The sequence below is a fragment of the Hemiscyllium ocellatum genome (assembly GCF_020745735.1).
Source record: "Hemiscyllium ocellatum isolate sHemOce1 chromosome 27 unlocalized genomic scaffold, sHemOce1.pat.X.cur. SUPER_27_unloc_37, whole genome shotgun sequence".
Classification (NCBI taxonomy): Eukaryota; Metazoa; Chordata; class Chondrichthyes; order Orectolobiformes; family Hemiscylliidae; genus Hemiscyllium; species Hemiscyllium ocellatum.
In genome coordinates this window covers 1-23915 of record NW_026867506.1, presented here as the reverse complement: position 1 = coordinate 23915, position 23915 = coordinate 1, and the positions used below count along the sequence as shown (strand labels likewise).

The window sequence follows — 23915 nt, the reverse complement described above, 5'->3', positions numbered from 1 at the left end:
ACTTCACTGCTGCTGCTGCCTGGCTTGCTGTGTTCTCCCAGCCTCCTGCTTGCCTACTCTGGATTCCAGCATCTGCAGTTTATTTTTGTCTCTAACGAATGGCAGAGCAGACTCGATGGGCTGAATGGCCTAACTTCTGCTCCAATGGCCTTGCAGGCTTAGGTTTGTGCAGATTGTTTCAGTGGGAATGCGCAGTCCCGGGCTCAATGAGCAGCAGCGTTCATAGAATCACAGAATCCCTACAGTGGGGACACAAGTCCTTCAGCCCAACAAGTTCAAACTGACCCTCTGAAGAGTAACCCACCCAGACCCATTTCCCTACCCTATTACTCGACATTTCCCCTGACTAATACACCACACCTACACATCCCTGAACACTGGGACAATTTAGCTTCGCCAATCCACCCTGCCTGCACACCTTTGGACTGTGGGAGGAAACCGGAACACCCAGAGGAAACCCACACAGGCACAGGAGGAGAATGTGCAAACTCCACACAGATAGTTGCCCCAATAGTGGAATCAAAGCCAGGTCCCTGGCACTGGGAGGCAATGCTACTCACCACTGAGCCACCGTGGGAGTGGGTGCTGTCCAGCAGAAAACAAAACAAGCCCACCAACTCTCCCACTGTCAGACTGGGCAGGAGGTTCAGTCCTGGGGGTGACCCACAGCAGCCTCACCGGCAGAATCCGATTGTTGGGAGCGCTGGTGCCCCCGCTGGTGCCTCTGCAAGTTGCAGGACTGGGTGAAGGCCTTCCCACACACAGGGCAGCTGAAGGGCCGCTTGCCGGTGTGAACCCGCTGGTGCTTCAGTAGGTCAGAGGAATTGCTGAAGGCCTTCCCGCACTCAGGACAAGTGAATGGCCTCTCCCCGGAGTGGACCCGCCGGTGGATCACCACGTGGGAGAAATTGCTGAAGGCCTTCCCACACTCGGGGCAACTGAAGGGCGTCTCCCTGGTATGGACCCACCGGTGGGTCAGCAGGTTGGAGGCATGTGTGAAGGCCTTCCCACACTCAGGACAGCTGAAAGGCCTCTCCCCTGTGTGGACCCGCCGGTGGGTCAGCAGGGCAGAGGAATCGCTGAACCCCTTCCCGCACTCTGGGCAGGCGAATGGTCTCTCCCTGGTGTGGACACTCTGGTGCCTCAGCAGGGAAAAGGCCTGGGTGAAGGCCTTCCCACACTTGGGGCAGCTGAAGGGCTTCTCCCCTGTGTGGACCCACTGGTGGGTCAGCAAGGCGGAGGAACTGCTGAACCCCTTCCCGCACTCTGGGCAGGCAAATGGTCTCTCCCCGGTGTGGACACGCTGGTGCTTCAGTAGGTCAGAGGAATTGCTGAAGGCCTTCCCGCACTCGGAGCAGCTGAAGGGCCTCTCCCCTGTGTGGACCCGTCTGTGCCTCAGCAGGGTGGAGGAACTGCTGAACCCCTTCCCACACTCAGGGCAGGAGAATGGCCTGACCCCAGTGTGACTGCGCCGATGAGCCTCCAGGACAGACGGGACATGGAAGCCTTTCCCACAGTCGCCACACTTCCAAGATTTCTCCACGGGGAGGGATTCCTCGGGTTTCTCCATGGCTGAAGCTTCAGCGGTACACAAACATGTGTACAGTCCCTCCCCACCGTGAATTCCTCTTTCCAGGCTGAATAACTGTTTTAGGTTCCACACTCAGTGCACTGTAACAGTAGGATCTCTCATTCCGTCCCACTGATGCTGAAAACGTACTGAAACAGGGACCAAAAAACTTTGCTCCTTCTCACAGAATCTTAGTCAAAACTCGTTACAGGCCCAATGGACTGAACGACTGTCAGACATTGACTTGAAATTGAGGACAGCAGACGCTTGGGAGTCCGAGTCGAAAAGTGTGGAAAAGCACAGCAGGTCAGGCAGCATCTGAGGAGCAGGAGAGTCGGTGTTTTGGGCATAAGCCCTTCATCTGTTGTTTTTTAAACTTCAGTTTTCATATCAAATACTCTGTAAAAAGAGATTACAAAAGTCATCATTGTCACTGAGAAGGTCTATAGCCTTAAAACTTGTCTTTAAACATTTAGACTCAATGTAATGCTGAATTATAGAACACATTTATTGCACTAGAAAATAGACAGACAGCAAGGCTCAGAAAAGGGGGGATCCGAAAGAATGCAAAAGATAGGGACACCTGGGCTTACCAAGTGATAACAGGATGCTGTAAGACAATTAAGAACGTTTGCCTTAGCATCAGTGAATCTGTATGAACAGGACACCAAGTGATAACATTCACAGCCATTCCCTTGTGAAATTAATGACCGTGTTTGATTCTGACCCTGAAACGAAACTCGGTACTATCAAAAGCTTTGTAATTAACGGTCAGTTGCTGTCAGTTATAATGGATTCTTATACCCCTTGCAAGCAGGGCAGTCCCAGAGAAAATAAATCTTTGCTGTTACAAAACCCTGACCTGAGAGTTCAAAAGGACACCATTTTAGTGCTGAGCCTGTTGAATCCAGTAGAAAATTAACTCTTAGTGCTTAGCTGCTATGGATTGACTTTAATTGCGCTTCGAGACTTTTTGGTGCTTTTGAGTAGCCAATTCTGGTTATGAAATGCAAACTCTGTGAAAGGAAATATTGATAAAGCTTTAACTTACTTGCTGTTTTTACAGACTTTACAGACTGCCCCACTATCAATTCTAACTAATCAGATCTTATGTCTTATTCGAATTTCAATCACAAACTTGAAAAGAAGGCATGTTCCATTCGAAGACGAATGAATCAGTTGAAATGAAACCTCACGGTAACATCTCAGCCTCAGGGACAGAATGATTTAGGGCTTAAAAAGCAGGAGTCTGCTCCCAGCTTAGAAATTATTCTCGGTCGGATATTGAAGAGATTCTTGCACAATGTGTCGGGAAACCATTTTATGATTGAACGTTTGCCCTCCTTACTAAGAAGCTGTTTTATAAAACAACTGTATCTGACATGTGAGCTGTGCGAGGTTATCTTGTGAACTCTCCAATTAGCTGAGACTGATACCTCTTTATGAGAGGAGGTTATCTCGCTCGCAGGCGCCTAACTCAGCTGTTTTTCCCACCTGACGAATGGCTTCGGGCCTGTAGGAGTGATTAGTCAAGCTTCACAGATCTGTCAATGAGCTTTTCTTCCTTATGAATTATTGTCTTTCACTGTTATCTGTCTAATTAAGAACATGCAATTCCTTTTTCAAACTTTTGTAGAAAGGAAGCCACTTTGTATCAATACATTGGAGTCGCCTGCTGGGCATCTGGACAGCTGGTAACCTACTCTCCTAGATTATTAGAACCTAGTTAGTTTAGCTTATAGGTATCAATGTTATGTTGTCACAGTGATGCTATTAGTGAATAAAGGAGATAACTAAAATTATACTAAACTGTCCATAACTAACAAGTTTTTATTCCAGACTTCCAAACAGTACGATTTCCGGGACGAACCAAGAGAGAGGCTTTACAGGTCTGAGTCCACAAGGGATTCCTTGGGCGGTCTCAAATCTTCACTTTCACATCAGTCCAGGGTAGAAATTCACAACAAGCAATTCTTTTTCTGCAGAACAATCTTTTCGTTTGTTATTCTACAAAATTGAAAGCACCATCCCACCCTCTCCCCAACCCCCCATCCATTCTCACTCCACTCTAATTCTCCTGAAGGGTGCTAATTCAGGATCTTACAGGGCCAAAAAAGTAAAAACATCTCTTTTGAATAACACTACCTGAAAGTTCACATCTTTCACAACATTGGGATACTGCTCAGTGTGAGCAGATCTGATTTTGGAAAGCAAAGAAAAACTGTCTAAATTCAGGATAAACCTGCAATACAGCGTCTTTAGAAACGACCAGACCCGGGGTCAAGGCATTGACACCAACACCAGAGAGAAACTCAACATACAGACGTGGCAAACCATCAGTCTTTAATCTTTCAGAATGGGTTGTAGGAATCATTAATATGTAAATCTCAGAACTTCTAACAAATCACCTTCTCGAGATAACTTAAGGTTTGTAACAAAAGGTGACACCTCAGCTCAGACAATGCATTAAAGGTACGAGGTCACAGTCAGTCTGTATCCCAATTTTGAATCTGACAGGTTCGGTTTCCAAAGTGAAATTTACAAACTATTATATGCATTCACTGCCTGCATTGACTGCCAGCATTTTGCGCATTTTTTGAACAAATCAAAGTTTTGCATTAGAAATTGGCTAGCTGAAAGACGACAGAGGGTGGTGGTTAATGGGAAATATTCATCCTGGAGTTCAGTTACTAGTGAGGTACCACAAGGATCTGTTTTGGGTCCACTGCTCTTCATCATTTTATAAATGACCTGGATGAGGGCATAGAAGGTGGGTTCGTAAATTCGCAGATGACACTAAAGGCGGTAGAGTTGTGCATACTGACTAAGGATGTTGGCAGTTACAGAGGGACATAGATAAGCTGCAGAGCTGGACTGAGAGGTTCAAAATGGAGTTTAATGTGGAAAAGTGTGAGGTGATTCACTTTGGAAAGAGCAACAGGAATGAGTGTACTGGGCTCATGGTCAGATTCTTGGTCGTGTAGATGAGCAGAGAGACCTCTGTTTCCAAGTACGTAGATCCTTGAAAGTTACCCAGGTTGATAGGGCTGTTAAGAAGGCATACAGTGTGTTAGCTTTTGTTGGTAGAGGGATTGAGTTTCAGAACCATGAAATCATGCTGCAGCTGTACAAAACTCTGGTGCGGCCAGATTTGGAGTATTGCGTACAGTTCTGGTCACCGCATTATAGAAAGGATGTGGAAGCTTTGGGAAAGGTTCAGAGGAGATTTACTAGGATGTTACCTGGTATGGAGGGAAGGTCTTAGGAGGAAAGGCTGACGGGCGTGCGGCTGTTTTCTTTAGGGAGAAGGTTGAAAGATGACTTAAGTGAGACAGAAGATAATCAGAGAGTTAGGCTGGACAGTGAAAGCCTTTTTCCTTGGATGGCAACGGCTAGCACGAGGGGATATAACTTTAAATTGAGGGGTGATAGATATAGGACAGATGGTCAGAGGTAGTTTCTTTACTCAGTAGTAGAGGTGTGGAACATACTGCCTCCAATAGTAGTAGACTCGCCAACTTTAAGGGCATTTAAATGGTCATTGGATAGGCATCTGAACGAGAATGGAATAGTGTTGGTTAGATGAGCTTCAGATTGGTTCCACAGGTCGATGCAATATTGAGGGCTGAAGGGTCTGCACTGCGCTGTAATGTTCTATGTGTGTAAAAATATAATTCTGCAAATACAAATTCACCCTTTACACTTATATGCATGCATGAGAGAAAGCAAATGTTGATGTCTATGCTGTTTGTCTCTATGTCTATTTTGATAACAAATGCTTTATTTCTGTAAATGTTGTTATAAATCAGAGTTGGGTACTAATAGTTAGATGTAAGGGAGAGAGAATTCCTCCAGTTTGGTACCATAAGAATCCGATCCATCTGAAACTGCTGATGTTTGGACTGTGGGAGGAAACCGGAGCACCCAGAGGTAACCTGCGCAGACAGAAGGGGGAGAACATACCAAAGTTCACACAGACAGTCACGAGAAGGTGGCATCAAATCGCTTCTAACAATTCTCCCACACCCGCAAAACCCTGAACACTGTGGGTAATTTAGCAGGGCCAATCCACCCTAACCTGGGCAAAGATAAAAATCACATGACACCTGTCCAACAGGTTTATTTGGAAGCACTAGCTTTTGGAGCGCTGCTCCTTCTTCAGGTGGTTGTGGAGTATAAGATCATAATACACGGAGTTTACAGCAAAACATTACAGAGTCATGCCACTGAAATGATACATTGAAGAACCCTGGATTGTAAAGTCTTTCATCTTTTAGAATGAGTTGCTGGTGTCATTAATATGTAAATCCCAGAACTTCTAATAAGACACCTACTCGAGATAACTTAAGGTTTTATTAGAAAAGATGACAACTCAACTCAGGCAATGCATTAAAGGTGTGAGGCCAGAGTCTGTCTGTATCCCAGTTTTTGAGTCAGACTGGTTCTATTTCCAAAGTGGAATTTATAAAATATTTCATGTATTGTCTGCCTGCAGATTGTGCATTTTTTGAGCAAAATGCACAATGTATCTGCAAATACAAATACACCCCATAGACGTGTGTGGGTGTGTGGGTGTCGCGTACATGAGAGAGAGAAAAAGTCTAGTTCCATACTGTATTGCATAACAGATGCTTTATTTCTGTTGATGTAAATATTGTTATAAATCATAGCTGGGTGCTAATACTTAGATGTAAGGGAGAGAGAATTCTTCAATTAGGGCACTATAAGAATCCTAGCAGACCCCTATTTCTAGTTTACTTGCCAATGAACAAACACAAACACCTATTTAATTCTAATTTTTCGCTTTTCTGTTATATTTTCTGGTAATATGATTCTGTGTCTGGATGGTTTACAGGCTGGGAGACTGTAGGTTGGACTTTGATTGAGTGAATGTTTTATTGTTCCAGAAGGTGTCAAAGGAGGTTAAAGCTTCAGCAGAAATGAAGCACAGCTGAGAACAGACAACAACTGTGTGGGAACAGGAAGATCAACCAAGGACAAAGAAACCAGAAATCCGAGCTGACACCAGACTACCCTGTGGTCAGTTGCTTTGATTAGCAGTGTCAACCCTCTACCTTTACCTAGCTTCGCATTCGACTTGAATGCCACATCTGCCCTCAATATTTAGGATCCAATCCTTGTCACCCTGAAGCTATGTCTCTGTAAGGAGTCTCAGATCATAATTATTCTCTTCAATGTGAGCAGTCAATTCATTCACTTTTGTTACGTTGCAGCGCTATTACGACACGGGTAACCCCCTCTGCTCAATTAAACCAGCAATATAGAGATGATTCACCCCATGCAGTAATCTGTAAAAGTTCGAGAGGCAAAGAACTATCCCAAAGGTAAATATTTAAAAGTAAACATTTAACAACTTTACTCTTTACGTCCAACAGAGAATTTTAAAACTCACAGAAATGCCCAGTTTTATAGTCCAAACATCGGATCATTTTATTGGTGTTAATATTATCAAAATACTTAATTCAAACTTGATTGGACTTTGGTATTTTGGGGCAAAATTTAAACTGATTGGCCAAATTTAAATTTGTTTGTGCCTCATGGCAACCCAGTTGCTCTATTTGTGTTGACCAAATATTACATTCTCATCTTGTTTAGAACACTTTGTTCTGCTCGATTTTTAAACTCTCTTCAAGGTACAGTACCTCTACACCTTCATAACAAGCACACAGTCAGACACTGACCTTTTAGTTTTATTGTTTGTAATCTTTTGAATCCAGTTTTAATTGCTGGTACGTTTATTCTCCTTGTTCCTTTCTATTGTTCTCTGATGTCCATTTTCCACATCACTACATTGCTTATCTACCTTGATTTGGATTGGCCTTACTAAATTGCCCATAGTGCCCAGGGATGTACAGGTTAGGTGGCTTAGCCAATGGGAAATGCTGGGTTATAGTTTCGTCTTAATAGAAGCAGGAGTAGGCCATTTGGCCTGTTAAGCTGCTTCACCATTTATTAAGATCGTGACTGATCTATCCATCATCTCACCTCTTCTTACTTGCATTATCCCGACTACCCTTGATTCCCTGAGGGGTAGGGGCGGGAGCAGGATGCTCTCTGGAGGGGTCAGAATGGACTTGATGGGCTGATTGGCCTGCTTCCACGCTGTAGGACTTCTATGATTTACCGCAGTTGTGTTTGCCTCAGATCACAGCTCCCAGAATCTCCCACCTTCTGCAAATCAAAAGACAAGTCCCCCCCGCCCCAGCCCTCTTGTATGTATGTGATCTAAATGCTTAATCATTTCTAGTGAATACAGCCCACACCTCCTGCTGCTGCCAGTAACCTTTACAATGCTGATGAAATAATGCAATTCCTGCAGTACTGAAAACTGTAAGGCTTCTAACAATACCAGTTACTCATTCACCGCTCCTGATGGATAGCATTGGAAACAAAACATCGAAGGCTAACAGAAATGAGCAGTTTAACTCAAAATTCCACCTAGCCCTTCACTGGGCACCCCAATCAGCACACTGTCCTTACTGCTGGTAAGCCTTAAAGCACTTCACCCCCACAGTGCAATGAATTCCCACATTCCACCAAAATCCTAGAAGTACTCATGTACTCAGTTGCTGTCTCACCAATTAAATATTTCATTGTAACTTCTTCTGCTTCAGTAAAGGCAAAACATCTTTGAAAGCTGCTCTGAAAGTCCACTCTTCACAACAACACTTCTGCTTTCACGCAAGATGATTAAAGTCATACAGCACAGAAACACAGCCTTCAGTCCAACTCATCCTTGCTGACCAGATATCCGAAACTCATCTAATCCCATTTGCCAGCATTTGGCCTGTATCCCTCTAAATTCTTCTTATTCACATACAACGTTTAAAAGGCATCTGGATGGGTAATTGTAGCAGCCTCCCCACTTCCTCTGGCAGCTCATTCCAAACATGCACTACCCCGTGTGAAAAAGTTGTCCCTCAGGTCAGTTTTAGATCTTTCCCCTTTCACGTGAAACCTATGCCCTCTAGGTTTGGAGTCGCCTACCATGGGGAAAAGAGTTTGGTTGTCCAACCTATCCATACCCCTTATAAACTTCTTTAAGGCCACCCATCAGCCTCCAATGCTCCAGGGAAATTATCCCTGGCGTATTCAGCATCTTCCTATCGCTCAAACCCTCCAACTCTGCCTACATCTTTGTAAAGCTTTTCTGAACCCTTTTAAGTTTCACAACATTCTTCCAGAGGGCGGCAACTGGAATTGCACACAGTTTTCTAAAGTGGCCTAACATGACCTCCCAACCCCTGTACTCAATGCTCTGACCAATAAAGGAAAGTGTACCAAATGCCTTCTTCATTATCCTGTCTCCCTGCAATTCCACTTTCAAGGAATTATGAACCTGCAAGGACACTTTGTTTAGCAACACTCTCCTTTAACTATGTAGGTCGTGCCCTGATTTGCCTTACAAAATGAAACTCCTCACATTTATCTAAATTAAACTCATTCTGCCACTCCTTGGCCCATCAGCCCATCCGATCAATTCTAATTTATATTGAACTTTGTTTCCTCTCTCATCCCCTAAAAGCTGAGAATCTCCATCCTACAATCACTTCCTCCATTCTGACTTTGCTGAACCTAATTCCTGCTGTAACTCATCCTGAAGGGTGTGGTTCATCCTGATTAACAGACTCTCACTCGGGGGAGGTGGAGATCAAATTGAAACAGACAGAATTCTGACTGGCCTGGACAGAGTTCAGGGGAAGATGTTCCTATTGGTAGGAGAGTCTAGGACCTGAGGGCACAGCATCAGAGTAAAAGGAATATCTTTTAGAACAAAGATAAGGTGAAACATTTTCAGCCGGTGAGTGGTGAATATGTGGAATTCATTGCTACAGAAGGCTGTGGAGGCCAGGTCACGGAGTAGATTTCAGATGTAGATAGATGGTTCTTGAGTATCAAGGGGATCGAGGGTTACAGAGAGAAAGTGGGAGAATGGGATTGAGAAACTGATCAGCCAGAACCTAATAGTGGAGCAGCCCTGATGGGCTGAGAGGCCTAATTTCTGCTCCTGTGTTTTATGGTCTCTTGCTGTCCTGGACTAGGAGTGTGCAAATTGGGAGCAGGAATAGGCCATTTAGCCTGTCAGGTTTGCACCAGCATTGAACAGATCATAAGTAGATATGATCTAAAGGGTATAAACAAGGACTGCAGATGCTGGAAACCAGAGTCTAGATTAGAGTGGTGCTGGAAAAGCACAGCAGGTCAGGCAGCTCCTCGGATGCTGCCTGACCTGCCATGAATATACCTACATTCAGGTTAATAGGCTGGAAATTTTTCCACTGGAGCAGAGGAGGATTATAAAATCGTGAGGGGTATAGATGAGGTGAATGGCCAAAATCCTTTCTCTAGGCTGGGAATTCAAGACTACGGAGCAAATTTTGAAAGAAAGAGAGGAGAAAGATTATAAAAGGACATGACGGTCTCCATTTATTCCGTCCCCAAGAGAGTGGTTTGTGTGTGGAATGAATTTCCAGACAAAGGGGTGGATGCAGATACAGTTAGAACATTTAAAAGACATTTGGATTAGTACATGAATGATGAAGTTGATTTTAAATAAATGTGAAGCACTGGATTTTGGAAAAGCAAATCAGAGCAGGACTTATACACTTTATGGTAAAGTCCTGGGGTGTGTTGCTGAACAGAGACCTTGGAGTGCAGGTTCATAGTTCCTTGAAGGTATGCTTTCCTTCATCGATTACAGCACTGAGTAAAGGAGTTGGGAGGTAGGTGAACCTCTAAGGGGAGCCTTTTCACACAATAGTGCATATATGAAATGACCAGCCAGAGGAAGTGGTGGAGACTGGTATAATTACAGAATTTAAAAAGGCATTTGGATTGGTCTATAATAGAAGGGATATGGGCCCGGGGCTGGCAAATAGACTACATTAGGATAACTGGTAGGCATGGACAAATTGAACCGAAGGGTCTGTTTCTGTGCTGTACATCTCTATGACTCCAATATAAAAGATTCAGAGAGATATAGGTTTAACACAGGCAGGTGGGTCCAGTTTAGTTTGAGAACATAGTCAGCGTGGATTAGTTGGACTGAAGGGTCTGTTTCTATAACTGATTTGTACTGGTCTTGCCTCCCCATAACCATCACTTCTTTGTTGTTCGAAAATCAGATGAACTCAGCCTTGGATATATTCAGTTACTCCCAAACTGCAGGAAGGCGTCCCCACTTCTCAACTCAATTCTTCTTGCTAATATCCCACTTGCCTTGCTCACTATTGCTGCACTTGTCTGACAACTTGCACTGACTGGATTAGAAGGACGCAGAGACTCCTTTGTACATCCACACATCATTTCTGATGCAAGGCTCGAGCCTGAAATGTCAATTCTCCTGTATTTTCCATTGAAAAAAGACCTGGACTAACTTTCCCAGAGTCTCTCCCCTCCCTGGATTCACTCCGTTTCCCTTCAGTTCCTGAATGGAAAAGGGGTTGAGAAAAGAGCGTGCTGTACTCACAGATGTTGGAGAGAGGAAGGAAGTTGCAGTCTGGGGTGAAGCTCAATCTTCATTCAGAGAGAGAGGAACAGCAGCAGCAACTTCAGAAGTTCATGGTCCTACTTCCGCATCCAGACAATGGGTTTGCTGTGATCGGCAGGAGGACCAGTCTCCATCCGGTCCTCCAGAGCTTCTCATTGGTCCATCAAAACAAGATCACAGAGTGTTTCCGCCTTTTGCGTGAGTATGCGTAATGTTTTGCTGACACCGTGGAACATGCGCACTGGGTTGCTGACACCGAGTAGCATGCGCAGTACGGAGATGTTGGCATTACTGACAGATTTTCAAAGTTAAAATTCACACAATGCCAGGTTTTAGTCCAACAGGTTAATTTGGAATCACTAGTTTTCGAAGCGCTGCTTCTTCATCGGTTGGTTGTGGAGCAGAATCATAACACACAGACTTTATAGCAACAGGATTGCAGTGTCATGAGATGTAATATTAAACAACTTCAGCTGACCTCTACCATCTTTTAGAATGACCATGTTAGTTTTGATTCCTACATCTGTAAATCCCAGAACTTTTCAAAAGTTACGTTCTCAAGATAGCTTTTAACAATAGGTGTCATCTCAATCAGATAATGCATTGAAGGTGTTAAGTTAAAGTCTGTCTGTGTCCCAATGTTAGGTCAGACGGATTCTATTTCTATCGTGGTATTACAGAATCTTACGTTTATGCGTTTTTCTGCAAAATAAAATGCGATTCTGCAAGTACAAATTCAACCCACAAATTTGTGTGTGTGTGCGCGCAGGAGAAACCGAGTGATCATGTGTGTGTGAGAGAGTATAATGGGGTATAAGTCTGTGTGAGGGTGTATGTGAGTGAGTGAGTGAGTGAGAGAGAGAGAGAGAGTGTAGTGGCGTCACCTGTAGTGTGACATGAACCTACAGTCCTGGTTGAGGCCACCTCCATGGATTTTGAACTTGGCTATCAGTCTCTGCTCAGCCACTTTCCTTTTTTGCCTATCCTGAAGTCTACCTTGAAGGATGGTCACCCGAAGGTCCAAGGTTCAACTGGGAGGGAACACTCCTAGCTGGTGATTGTTGTGCAGTGTCCGTTCATTTGTTGCTGTAGCCTCTGCTCGGTCTCACCAATATACCAAGACTCAGGGCATTGTTGCCTGCAACGTATGAGGTAAACAATGCTGGCTGAGTCACATGAGTACCTGCTGCACTCATGGTGGGTGGTGTCCCCATGTGTAATGGTGGTAAGCGTGTCAACACTCTGATACGTCTTTCATCATCTGCCGTGACAGAGTTGTATCGTGTTGTCCTGAAGGCTAGGTGATTTTCTGCGAACAATTATCTGTGTAAAGTTTAGTGGTTGTTTGAAGGCGAGAAGTGGAGTCATGGGGAAGGTCTTGGCGAGGTGCTCATCCTCATCAATAATGTGTTGCAGGCTGCGAAGAATGTGGCGTAGTGTTTCGGCTCCTGAGAAGTACTGGACAACAAAGGGTACCATTTTGGTTGCAGCTCATGTCTGTCTCCTAAAGGAAGTCATTACAGTTTCTTGCTGTGACACATTGGAACTGGCAGTTGATGAGTTGAGCATTGTACCCCGTTCTAATGAGAGCACGTTTGTGTACTTCAAAGTGTCTGTCATGTTCCTCCTCACCTGAACAGATCCTGTTTATGTGAAGGGCTTGTCCAGAGGGAATGGCTGTTTTAATATGTTTCACTAGAGAAGTGTAGCACTGTCAGGTTATCCGTGGGTTTGCGGTGTAGAGAAGTGCTGAGATATCCATCCTTGATAGAGCTGCATGTGTTCAAAAATGAGACAGATACTAAATAGTGTGACGAGTGTGATGGTGGGATGAAACTTGTTAATACCACAGGATCGTTGTTTCAGTGACTCCTCACCTTGGGTCCAGAGGAAGAAATGTCATTCATATATCTAGTGTATATTGTTGGTTGGAGGTCCTGTGCAGAAAAAAAGCCTTGTTCGAAACTGTGCATGAAGCGTTGGCATACTGGGGTGCAAATTTGGTCCCCATGGCTGTTCCATGTGTCTGGATGAAGAACTGGTTGTTAAAGGTGAAAATGTTGTGGTTGAGAATGAAGCGGATGAGTTGTAGGACAGTGCTCAGAGATTGGCAGTTGTTGGTATTGAGTACTGAGGCTGTTACCGTGATGCCATGATCGTGAGGAATGCTGGTGTAGAATACTGACATGTTCACGGATTCAACTCGTCTGTGGATGCTGAGCTTCTGGAAGGATTGGATCAGAAGTCTTGATGAATGCTGTCAGTTCACGGTTGTGCTCTTTGGTCAGATCTTCTGGTAGTTGCCTGTCGTGTTCCTGTTCAGTTGTTTGTACACTTCCTTGCAGAACTGAAAATGTGTTGCTGGAAAAGCGCAGCAGGTCAGGCAGCATCCAAAGAGCAGGGGAATCGACATTTCTGGCATGAGCCCTTCTTCAGGAATGAGGAAAGTGTGTCCAGCAGGTTAAGATAAAAGGTAGGGAGGAGGGACTTGCGGGAGGGGCATTGGAAATGCGATAGGTGGAAGGAGGTCAAGGTGAGGGTGATAGGCCGGAGAGGGGGTGGGGACGGAGATGTCAGGAAGAAGATTGCAGGTTAGGAAGGCGGTGCCGAATTTGAGGGATTTGACTGAGACAAGGTGAGGGGAGGGGAAATGAGGAAACTGGAGAAATCTAGGTTCATCCGTTGTGGTTGGAGGGTTCCTAGGCGAAAGATGAGGTGCTCTTCTTCCAGCCGTCGTGTTGCTATGGTCTGACGATGGAGCCCCAGGACCTGCATGTCCTTGGTGGAGTGGGAGGAGGAGTGGAAGTGTTGAGCCACGGGTGGTTGGGTTGGTTAGTCCGGGTGTAGGTTGGTGGGGTGGTAGGTGAGGACCAGTGGGGTTCTGCCCTGGTGGCGATTGGAGGGGCGGGGCTCAAGGGCGGAGGAGCGGGAAGTGGAGGAGATGCAGTGGAGGGCATCATCGATCACGTCTGGGGGGAAATTGCGGTCTTTGAAGAAGGTGGCCATTTGGGTTTTACTGTATTGGAACTGGTCCTCCTGGGAGCAGATGCGGCGGAGACGAAGAAATTAGGAGTATGGGATGGCGTTTTAAAAAGACATGAGGGGCACCTTTTTATTTTAAGACAGAGAATAGTTCTCATGTGGTATCAATGTCCAGAGGAGGTGGTGGATGCAGGTACAGTTACAGTGTTTAAAAGACATTTGGATAAGTACATAGAGTCATAGAGATGTACAGTATGGAAACAGACCCTTCGGTCCAACCCGTGCCTGCTGACCAGATATCCCAACCCAATCTAGTCCCACCTGCCAGCACCCGGCCAATATCCCTCCAAACCCTTCCTATTCATATACCCATCCAAATGCCTCTTAAATGTTGCAATTGTAATAGGAAAGGTTCAGAGAGTCTGGACCAAACACTGGCAGGTGGGACTAGTTTAGTTTCAGAACACAGTCAGCATGGACTAGTTGGACTTAATGGTCTGTTTCTGTCCTGTATGACCCTGTAACTGTTCTATACTGGTCTTAAAACCAGTTTCTCACCTTCCCCAATACCCATCCACTTTGTTCTTCAAAGTCAAATGAACTCAGCGTTGAATACATTCAATGACTGATCTAACTGCAGGAAGACATCGCCACTTGTGAACCCAACTTCTCTTGCTAATATATCACTGGCCTTGCTGATTGCTTGCTGCTCCTGTCTGACAACAGACAGTGACTGGTGTAGAAGGACGCTGAGGCCCCTCTGTCCATCCACACATCATTCCTGATGAAGGGCTCGTGCCCAAAACATTGACTCTCCTCCTCCTCAGTTGCTGACTGACCTCCTGTGCTTTTCCAGCGCCACACTTTTCAACTCTGATCTCCATCATCTCACTTTCGCCACATCTCAACAAATCACCATTTAAACAATGCGCCTCTTCTCTGCGTTTTTTAATATCAAAAGCTTTAGATTGTGTCAATTCATTTGCCATGTGTTTGCAAATTGAGACACAGACCTGGATCAACTTTTCCAGAGTCTGTCCCCTCCCCCACGCCTCAATTCACTCTTTCCTTTCAGTTGCTGCATGTAAACAATTGAACCCCAGAATGAAACAAAAAATGGAAAAATTGGTCATAAACAGACTGTTGTACTTACAAAAGTGAGACAGAGGAAGGAAGTTACAGTCTGGGGTAAAGTTCACAGAGGAAGGAGGAGCAGCAGCTTCAGAGCTCACGGTCCAATCGCCACATTTCGACAATGGCCGGCTCTGATTGGCAGGAGGACCAGTCTCTTTCCGGTCCTCCAAGGTTCTTCATTGGTGAATGGAAAGGAGCTGACGCACAGTTTCTGCGGGCACCAAGGAATGTGCGCAGTGCTTTGCTGACACCGCGGAGCATGCTCAGTATGCAGGAAGTTGTTACAGATTTTAAAGTTAAAAATCACAAAACACCTGGTTAGAGTCCAACAGACTGATTTGGAAGCACTAGCTTTCAGAGCGCTGCTCCTTCACCGGGTGATTGTGGAGTGTAAGATCGTAAGACACAGAATTTATGATCTTATACTCCACCACCGCCTGATGAAGGAGCGGCGCTCCGAAAGCTAGTGCTTCCAAACAAGCCGATTGGACTGTAACCTGCTGTTGTGTGATTTTTAACTTGGTACACCCCAGTCCATCACGGGCACCTCCACATCATGACAAATTTTAAGTGTCCAACTGCGAATACGAGAGAAAAATACCAAAGCAATTTTTTGTCGAAATGTTTTTCCCCTGTGCCTTGACATGTTATTCCTTTTGCATTTTGTCTGGCTGCTCAATGTTTCTGTCCTTTCCCCAGGGTAGAGGTATTCCAAAACTACAGGGTATAGGCTTAGGGTGAGGGGAAAAGATTTTAAAAGATTTAAAAGACTAAGAATATAACATACATCCCTTACAGTGCGAAGGTGAGGACTGCAGATGCTGGAGATTAGGGTCGAGACTGTGTGCTGGAAAAGCACAGCAGGTCAGGCAGCATCTGAGGAGCAGGATATTCGATGTTTTGGGCAAAAACTTCATCAGAAAATAGCCATGGGGAACTGGCTTAATCGAGTGGGTCTGGGTGGGATGCTGTTGGGAAGGTCGATGTGATGGCCTGCAGGGATGATATGCCTTAGCCATGCTTATATTGAAAAAGGATTGCCTTAAATCTGCTATGGGACGAGTGGGTTCCAGTTCGTGGGACACTGACACCAGTCCTGGGAAAGGTGGGATTTGTGCTGTCTCTCGCTTCACATTCTGCCCCTTGTCCATTTTCTCCCCACCCACTGCCCCCTGCCCTTTCTCCCCGTTTCACACTGCACCCCGATTCTCTCCCCAACCCTCTGAACCCCGGTCATTCTCTACTCCCCAACCTCTGCCCCTCTCCATTTCTCTCCCTTCTCCACCACCACCAGTGCCCCCGCCCATCCTTTCTCGTGCCTCAGCCCTCTTTGGTCTAGTGGCCGAGCAGAGGCTGATAGCCAAGTTTAGAACACATGAGGATGGCCTCAGCCGAGACCCTGGGTTCATTTCACACTACAGGAGACCCACCTACACACTACACTCACACACACAAGCACACTCTCTTACATACTCACACGCTCATGCAGACCCTCTCTGATAGACCTGCTCTCTCTCAGATACGCAGTAATACATCCCCACACTCAAACTCACGCACACACCATCTCACATGCTTATATTCCATCACACACACACACACACACACACACACATCATATCCAGCATGCACACGCAAACTCACCCACTCTCTCTCATGCATGCACTCACATATAGAAGTCTTTGGGGTGAATCTGCGTTTGCAGGATTACATATTTGGAAATAGAACCAGTCTCACTCAAGATAAGAATGCAGACAGACCCTACCCTCACAGCTTTCATGCATTGTCTGACCTGAGGTGTCACCACCTTTTATTGAACCTTAGGTTACCTGGAGAATGTGACTTTTAAAAAGTTCTGGGGTTTACAGATGAATGAATCGAAATCTACAACCCGTTTTAAAAGATGAAAGACTCAACAGCAATCTAGGTTTCTTCAATATATCATTTATGTTGCATAACACTATAATCTTTTATTCTATATTCTGTGTCTTATGATCCTCCTCCACAGAACCACAGGTCCAAGGAGATCTGTCCCAACTTTCCAATCTACCTTCATTGTTGACACTCCTCAGGCACGGCACCATTCACGTCAACCTGTTCATACCCTGAGACCAACGAGCTACATGCCATGGGCGCAGCCAGCTCCAGAAGCAGCTGAGACTTGCTCAGTATGAAATACATTGTACATTGCTCCCAGAATTTCAAGCAGCAACGAGTTTCAAGAACATCTGCTTTTCAATCTGTCTCCCTGTTCCCAGGACACTGCTGTTTGTCCCGTCCCCAGGGACCGGGCTCTCTCCACTAGCGGATAATTGATCCATTTTGTTTCTACTTGCAAGCTGTGCTGGTGGAAGGCAGAGCCCATTCGCTCTTCTGCTCCCTCTCACTATCACATGGGGTAGGAGACGTCATTGACACGAATGCATCAAATGACAACTTTGAACTTGTTCCAAAGGTCTGTTATGGGAGAAATGGAAAGGTGATGTGCTATCGGGACAGACAGAAATGGACACCGGAGAGTCTTCCCTCAGGTAAATTGATACGAGTGCCTTCTTGCGCAGCCTGTTTGGTGTTCAGAATTTGCCTTGACACAGCAATCCTGCAGAAAGTATTTTGTTACACGGGCGTCTGTTACTTTACCGCAGGAAATGGACAAAAACAGCAAGTCATGTGTTTCAACTTCACCAGTTCATTACCATCCTGAGAGAAGAGGTTTCACATGAGGTCAGAACACACCGACAGAAGAGCACGAAACAACTCAGAGCTCCACAAGGGAGCCAGCGCAACAGTGGAAATCTGACCCGAACCACTCTCTGCACGAAAACGTCCTTTATAATGTCATTTTATCTTCCTTTTTCTCGGTCCCACATGACTTGGAAAACTTCGGTTCTCTGAGGAAAGCTGACCCAATTTTGCAAACTACCTTCATTGCTGACATTCCTCAAACACCGCACAGCTCACGTCAACCTGTTCAACACTATCTCCAACCATTTCACTTCCGTGTTTTCAGCCTCGTTCGTACTCCAGACAGCCCAACCTCGTTTCATCAAGGTGCTTTTTGAGAGCCCCAAGTGTCCCAGATGAAGAGAATCCGAGTGAAACCTTCACTCACTGAGAGTCATCCCCACGACCCTGAGCTGAGGGCCTGCAGGCAATCCAACACGGAAGGGAAGGTTAAAACTCGTCTCTGACACCCGAGCGGCCAGTGACAAGCATTACCCTCCTCACCATAGGATACAGAGAACAGGAGAAGACCACGCAGATCTCCACAAGTGTATCAACTCGACTGTGCACATTGGATCAGTATATCACTGTGAAATATTTATGCCCCAAGCTTTTTTCGGAAGCAGATGAGAAGGCGAGGTGCAGAACAGAGCGCTTTTATACGGGAAAGCTGCTAAAGACGACATTGAGTGAATAGGAGAGAATGGGTTATGGTCCCAACACACACCCGTTGTGCCAGGGGTTACACTTCGGGTCCACTCTTCCTTCAATCGCAACACCCCACACCCACCTCCCATTGTGCCAAGTCACTTTCGCCTGCAACCGCCGAATGTGTAACACCTGCCCATTTACCTGCCCCCTCCAGAATATCCAAGGGCTCAAACATACCTGCCAGGTGAAGCAGCACTTTTGCCACAACCTAGTCCACTGCATTCACTGCTCGCAGTGTCGTTTCCACAATGTAGCATGAAGCATAAACTAGGTGACTGCTTCGCAGAACATCCCGGTTCTGCCCGGAGGAAAAAGGCCCTGACCTGGCGGTTGTCTGCCACTTTAACACATCACCCTGTTCCCTGGCCAACATCTCTGTCTCAGGCTTGCAGCAGTGTTCTAGCTCCAGATGAAAGAACAACACCTCATTTTCCACTTGGAGACCTTCCAGCCCTCCGGTCTTCAATATCGAGTTCCAGAACTTTAGGGCTTGAACTCCCCCATGTCCTTGACCCCTACCACACAAACGACTCCTTGTTATCACCTCGTCTGCTATGACACACTACGTATTGTTAGCCACTAACAGTCTCCATGAACAGTTATTCGCCCTCTCACGCGGATCGTTATTCACTCCTACGTCCTTCCTATTGTTCTCTCCCTGTGCTGGCGGCAAACACAGCAATGTACATTGGAGACTCTGAGCCAGCTGAAACTTGCTCAGTGTGAAGTACATTCCACATTGCTCCAAGAATTGCAAGCAGCAAAGCGTTTCCAGAAAATCTGCTTGCCATTCTGTCCCCGGGCGCTGATGTTTGTCTCATCCCCAGGAACTGGACTATCTCCACTGGTAGATAATTAAACCAGTTTATTTCTACTTGCACGTTGTTCTGGGAGGAGGGGGGGGGGCGGATTTAGGGTTGGTGGAGGGTAGAGTCCATTCGCTCTTCTGCTCTCTCTCTCTCTCTTTCTCCCTCTCTCCCTGAAACCCTTGGGGTGAGAGGTGTCAGTTATACTAACGCGGGTAACATGAACAACTTTGATTGTGAACTTTCTCCAAAGGTCTGTTATCGGAGAGATAGAAAGATGCTGTGCTGGCAGGACAGAAAGAAATGGACACCGAGGACTCTTCGCCCAGGTAAATTCACATTGTTGTGCATCCTTGTTGGTGTTCAGAAATCGTCTTCACGCAGCAATCTTACGGAAAGTCTATTGCAAAGTGGGCATCGCTTTCTTTGTTGCTACCGCGCAGCAGTTAACATCTGAGCCCCAAGTGTCGCAGATGAAGAGAATCCGAGTGAAACCTTCACTCACTGAGAGTCCTCCCCACGGCCCTGAGCTGAGGGACTGCAGGCAGTCCAACACGGAAGGGACAGTTAAAAATGAACCAGTTTTGCTCCCTCAGCCTCTCTGTCCCAGAGACAGGCAGTGGGACGGCATAAACACGTAGCACCATTCTCGAGTAGACACAAGCCGTTCAGCCCATCGAGTCCACGGCGACTGCCTGTCTCTCTCTCTCTGAGGTTACTCACAATCGGTGGGATCCGTCCGAATCGTTGGGGAACTGTGTCTGAGTCGTGATGAGGTATTTGACATGCTTGTCATTCACGTCTGAACCAGGGTGGCGAATCACTGCAGGGAATGGACGAAAACGCAAGGCATTTGTTTCAACTTGACCAGCTGATTGGCATCGCAGAGAACTGGTTTTGCGATTCAGTTCAGAGAAAACTGCTGAAGAACAGAATGCCACTGAGACTTCTAAAACCATGCCCCTTGAATGGAGTGGAGTTGGCGAGTGCACGGATATGCTACATGCCATTCAGAAGAGAGCGCCGATCCAAAGGAAAGCAGCTCGAGGTAGCATTGAACAATAGTAGAGGACGGTTTCGATCCAACGACCACGCTCCCGCTGCGCCACTCTGCTTGTGTGACCGCTGCCCACAGAGCACTTCAGGTTTTCATCTGGCACGCGGCATGCACGTTCGAGACTGATGTCAAAGACCTCCGCTGCTGTCGTGTAAAATGCTGTTTCGCAGACGTATGGAGGCTGTGTAAATAGAAACGTTTTTACTAAATCCCACATTCTGTTGGTCGAACTGTGATTTCACACTGAATCACAGCATGTGTCGCAGCGCAGACGGAGGCCATGCGGCCCACCTTCGCTCTGCTGGTTCTACACTTAAGTCAACGTGTGTCTCTATTCGTTTCATTCTCTCGCCTTCCCAGCGTAAATCTGCACATCTGACAAGAAACAGAGCCATCACGAACAGTTTGCTTTTGAACTGGAGAAGGTTTCTCGTGAAATTAGCTTGAGGCTCGAGGTATGCAAGGTCAACATAACTTAGGTAAAACACGCAAACACTTGCCTCTTTAGCAGACAGTGAAAGGATTACAAGACGCAAATTAAACATTTTCGACAAGTGATACAGGGGACTGGGAAGATAAGTATTATAAACTGTGACACCAATGTTCTGGAGCACAATACTTACATTCAAAGACCGAAAACATCCAGGTCCTGACTAATCAGATTGCATTGTGGTACTTTTCTGCAAAACTTCCACTTGTAATGTCCTACAAAAGAGTGACAAAACCCATCCTGTCAGCCCAGGATAGAAAATCCGAAGGGATGAACGTTTGCTTATTTTCTGAAGACTCACAAAGCCAAGACTGGGTTTGGTGATTGTTTCCTTTCCACTCCAGGAGCCGCAGTGGTTGGGGCGGTGGTTGGGAAAAGTAAAACGTGCCCGTCAGCAGCGTGTGGGGTTATTTCAGCTTCCTCTCATCTGACAACGCTGTGACTTGACTCCGATGTTCTCAGAGATATTTATTGACGCGAGACAATGAGAAGATTCTCATTCCGCAGATCGGGAATTCAAACCGTTTGCCGGCTTCAGGACAATGAGAAAGATTAATTGGGGTGTGTGAAGAAGCTGTGAGCTGCATTTCAAACAGTTAGGTGGACTCAGATGCGTCATCCATTGCGCCGGCCCTTTGCGTATCTTACGCCACCATGCTGCAGAGTTCTGACGTTAACACGGACATGCGCAGCAATGGGAACAGTCACAAGGTCAACACACCAAAGATAATCAGCGTCACTGCTTCCTTCCACAGTCACAACTTTGTGAAGCAGTATTTTCACTGGCAAAGGAAACCCCTTGTCCTCAGGTGCCTGCTTCATTTCGATCACGATTTCCAGCCCCTCACTGTTCTAGTCTCATTTCCAAACACTTGGCTCATAGCCTCAAAAGAAGCTCTGCGTGTATCTGCTTGTTCCACCCGAACAGGCAGTGGGTTACAGTTTCCCACCACTCCCAATGTGAGTGAAATATTTCCCCCTCCACTGATTTTGAATCTTAAAGAAGAAGCCGGGAAGCAAGCTCCCTTTCTTTTCGACGACATTTCACATTTTGTAGTCGGCAGGGTTCACACCTGCGTGGGGAAAGCGCAATGGATTCAAGTCCATCGCATTAACCACTCGCCCACGAATACAGAACCACACTGACAGCTTCACTTCCCAGGTCTGTCTGCCTGTGGAGCAGAGAAAGAGTGAATTATCGCAGAGTTTGTTTGAATCCAATCATCACAGTGATTCGAAAGGGTTAAATATCTGCACATGGCGAGTCTAGTGTTTCATCGCAAAAGATGAAATGAACTTTCAGTCAAAAACAAAACACGAGACTGCAGGAGGAACTGAGAGGTCAGGCAACACATGGTGGAATGAGAATCAGAGACAGCGTTTCAGAATTCCGTTTTCTCCGACAGGTACTGTCGAGTTTTCTTTTTGTCTCGGCTTCTCAGCATCCGCATTCCCTCACGACAGACATGCATTCAATCCAGAAACCCCTTTGGGAAAGGATTTCTGCTTGGGGAACATTTTCCTGAGCCCGTTAAAAGCGGACGGACTCAAAGCCAAGAACGGGCAGCAAGCACGCCGCCCTGGGTGGGCTCGAACCACCAACCTTTCGGTTAACAGCGCCGAACGCGCTAACCAATTGCGCCACAGAGGCAGGTGCGAGTGTGGGCTGCACCATCGCTTAGGGGAGGCTGTTAGTGAGTTCATAATTCAGCCGGCCCCGCCGAGAATTACAATTGTCGTCTATCAGTTTTACTTTTACATATAAAGCCTGGGACATTCATTGTGGAGACACCGGGGACAGTCTGCAGACACATCCATGTCACGAGGAACTAGCTTTGTGCTCCGGGGCCGTCGCCTTCCAGCCTTTCAGTGTTTTGCCTGTTCCCGAGTTCTCTCATTGGCTCGGAGGAGAGAAGGGTTTGAATTCCTGATGTGCAGGAACGACAATTCTTTCAATGTCTCAGATCAGTTCATACCCCGAGAACATCAGAGTCAATCTCCCGGCCTCTACAACAAGAGGACGTTGTCTGGACTGTCTCTGGACAATCGTTAGGATGAATGTAGATTGGTAATGTATTTGGTGACAGTTCTGTTCTAGCCCTGTGAGCGAAACGTGGATCTGAAGGAATAAAAGGGTCATTAACAACATCGATCTGAAATTGGATACGTGACAAGAACCAGAGCCATCACTAACAGTTTGCTTTTGAACTGGAGAAGGTTTCTCGTGAAATTAGCTTGAGGCTCGAGGTATGCAAGGTCAACATAACTAGGTAAAACACGCAAACACTTGCCTCTTTAGCAGACAGTGAAAGGATTACAAGACGCAAATTAAACATTTTCGACAAGTGATACAGGGGACTGGGAAGATAAGTATTATAAAATGTGAACACCAATGTTCTGGAGCACAATACTTACATTCAAAGACCGAAAACATCCAGGTCCTGATTAATCAGATTGCATTGTGGTACTTTTCTGCAACACTTCCACTTGTAATGTCCTACAAAAGAGTGAGAAAACCCATCCCTGTCAGCCCAGGATAGAAAATCCGAAGGGATGAACGTTTTGCTTATTTTCTGAAGACTCACAAAGCCAAGACTGGGTTTTGGTGATTGTTTCCTTTCCACTCCCAGGAGCCGCAGTGGTTGGGGCGGTGGGTTGGGAAAGTAAAACGTGCCCGTCAGCAGCGTGTTGGGTTATTTCAGCTTCAACATCTGACAACGCTGTGACTTGACTCCGATGTTCTCAGAGATATTTATTGACGCGAGACAATGAGAAGATTCTCATTCCCGCGATCGGGCCATTCACCGTTTTGCCGCTTCAGGACAATGAGAAAGATTAATTGGGGTGTGTGAAGAAGCTGTGAGCTGCATTTCAAACAGTTAGGTGGACTCAGATGCGTCATCCATTGCGCCCGCCCTTTGCGTATCTTACGC

At 46.1% G+C, this 23915-nt stretch overlaps 1 protein-coding gene and 1 non-coding gene across 2 annotated transcripts in view; both read right to left on the bottom strand.

Annotated features, from left to right (window-relative positions):
• LOC132808216 (zinc finger protein OZF-like) overlaps positions 1-11161 on the bottom strand; it is a 69542-nt gene extending 58381 nt beyond the window's left edge. Inside the window, exons 1-2 of the mRNA XM_060822046.1 lie at positions 11061-11161; positions 741-1969 (exon numbers count right to left, since the gene is read on the bottom strand). Of these exons, the coding sequence (XP_060678029.1) occupies positions 741-1570 (830 nt within the window). The 5' untranslated portion in view covers positions 1571-1969; positions 11061-11161. The remainder of the gene's footprint in view (positions 1-740; positions 1970-11060) is intronic.
• Positions 11162-22555: 11394 nt separating this feature from the next.
• Positions 22556-22633, bottom strand: trnan-guu (transfer RNA asparagine (anticodon GUU)). The gene has a single exon. It is a non-coding gene; the product is annotated as a tRNA-Asn (tRNA).
• Between the last annotated feature and the right edge of the window lie 1282 nt (positions 22634-23915).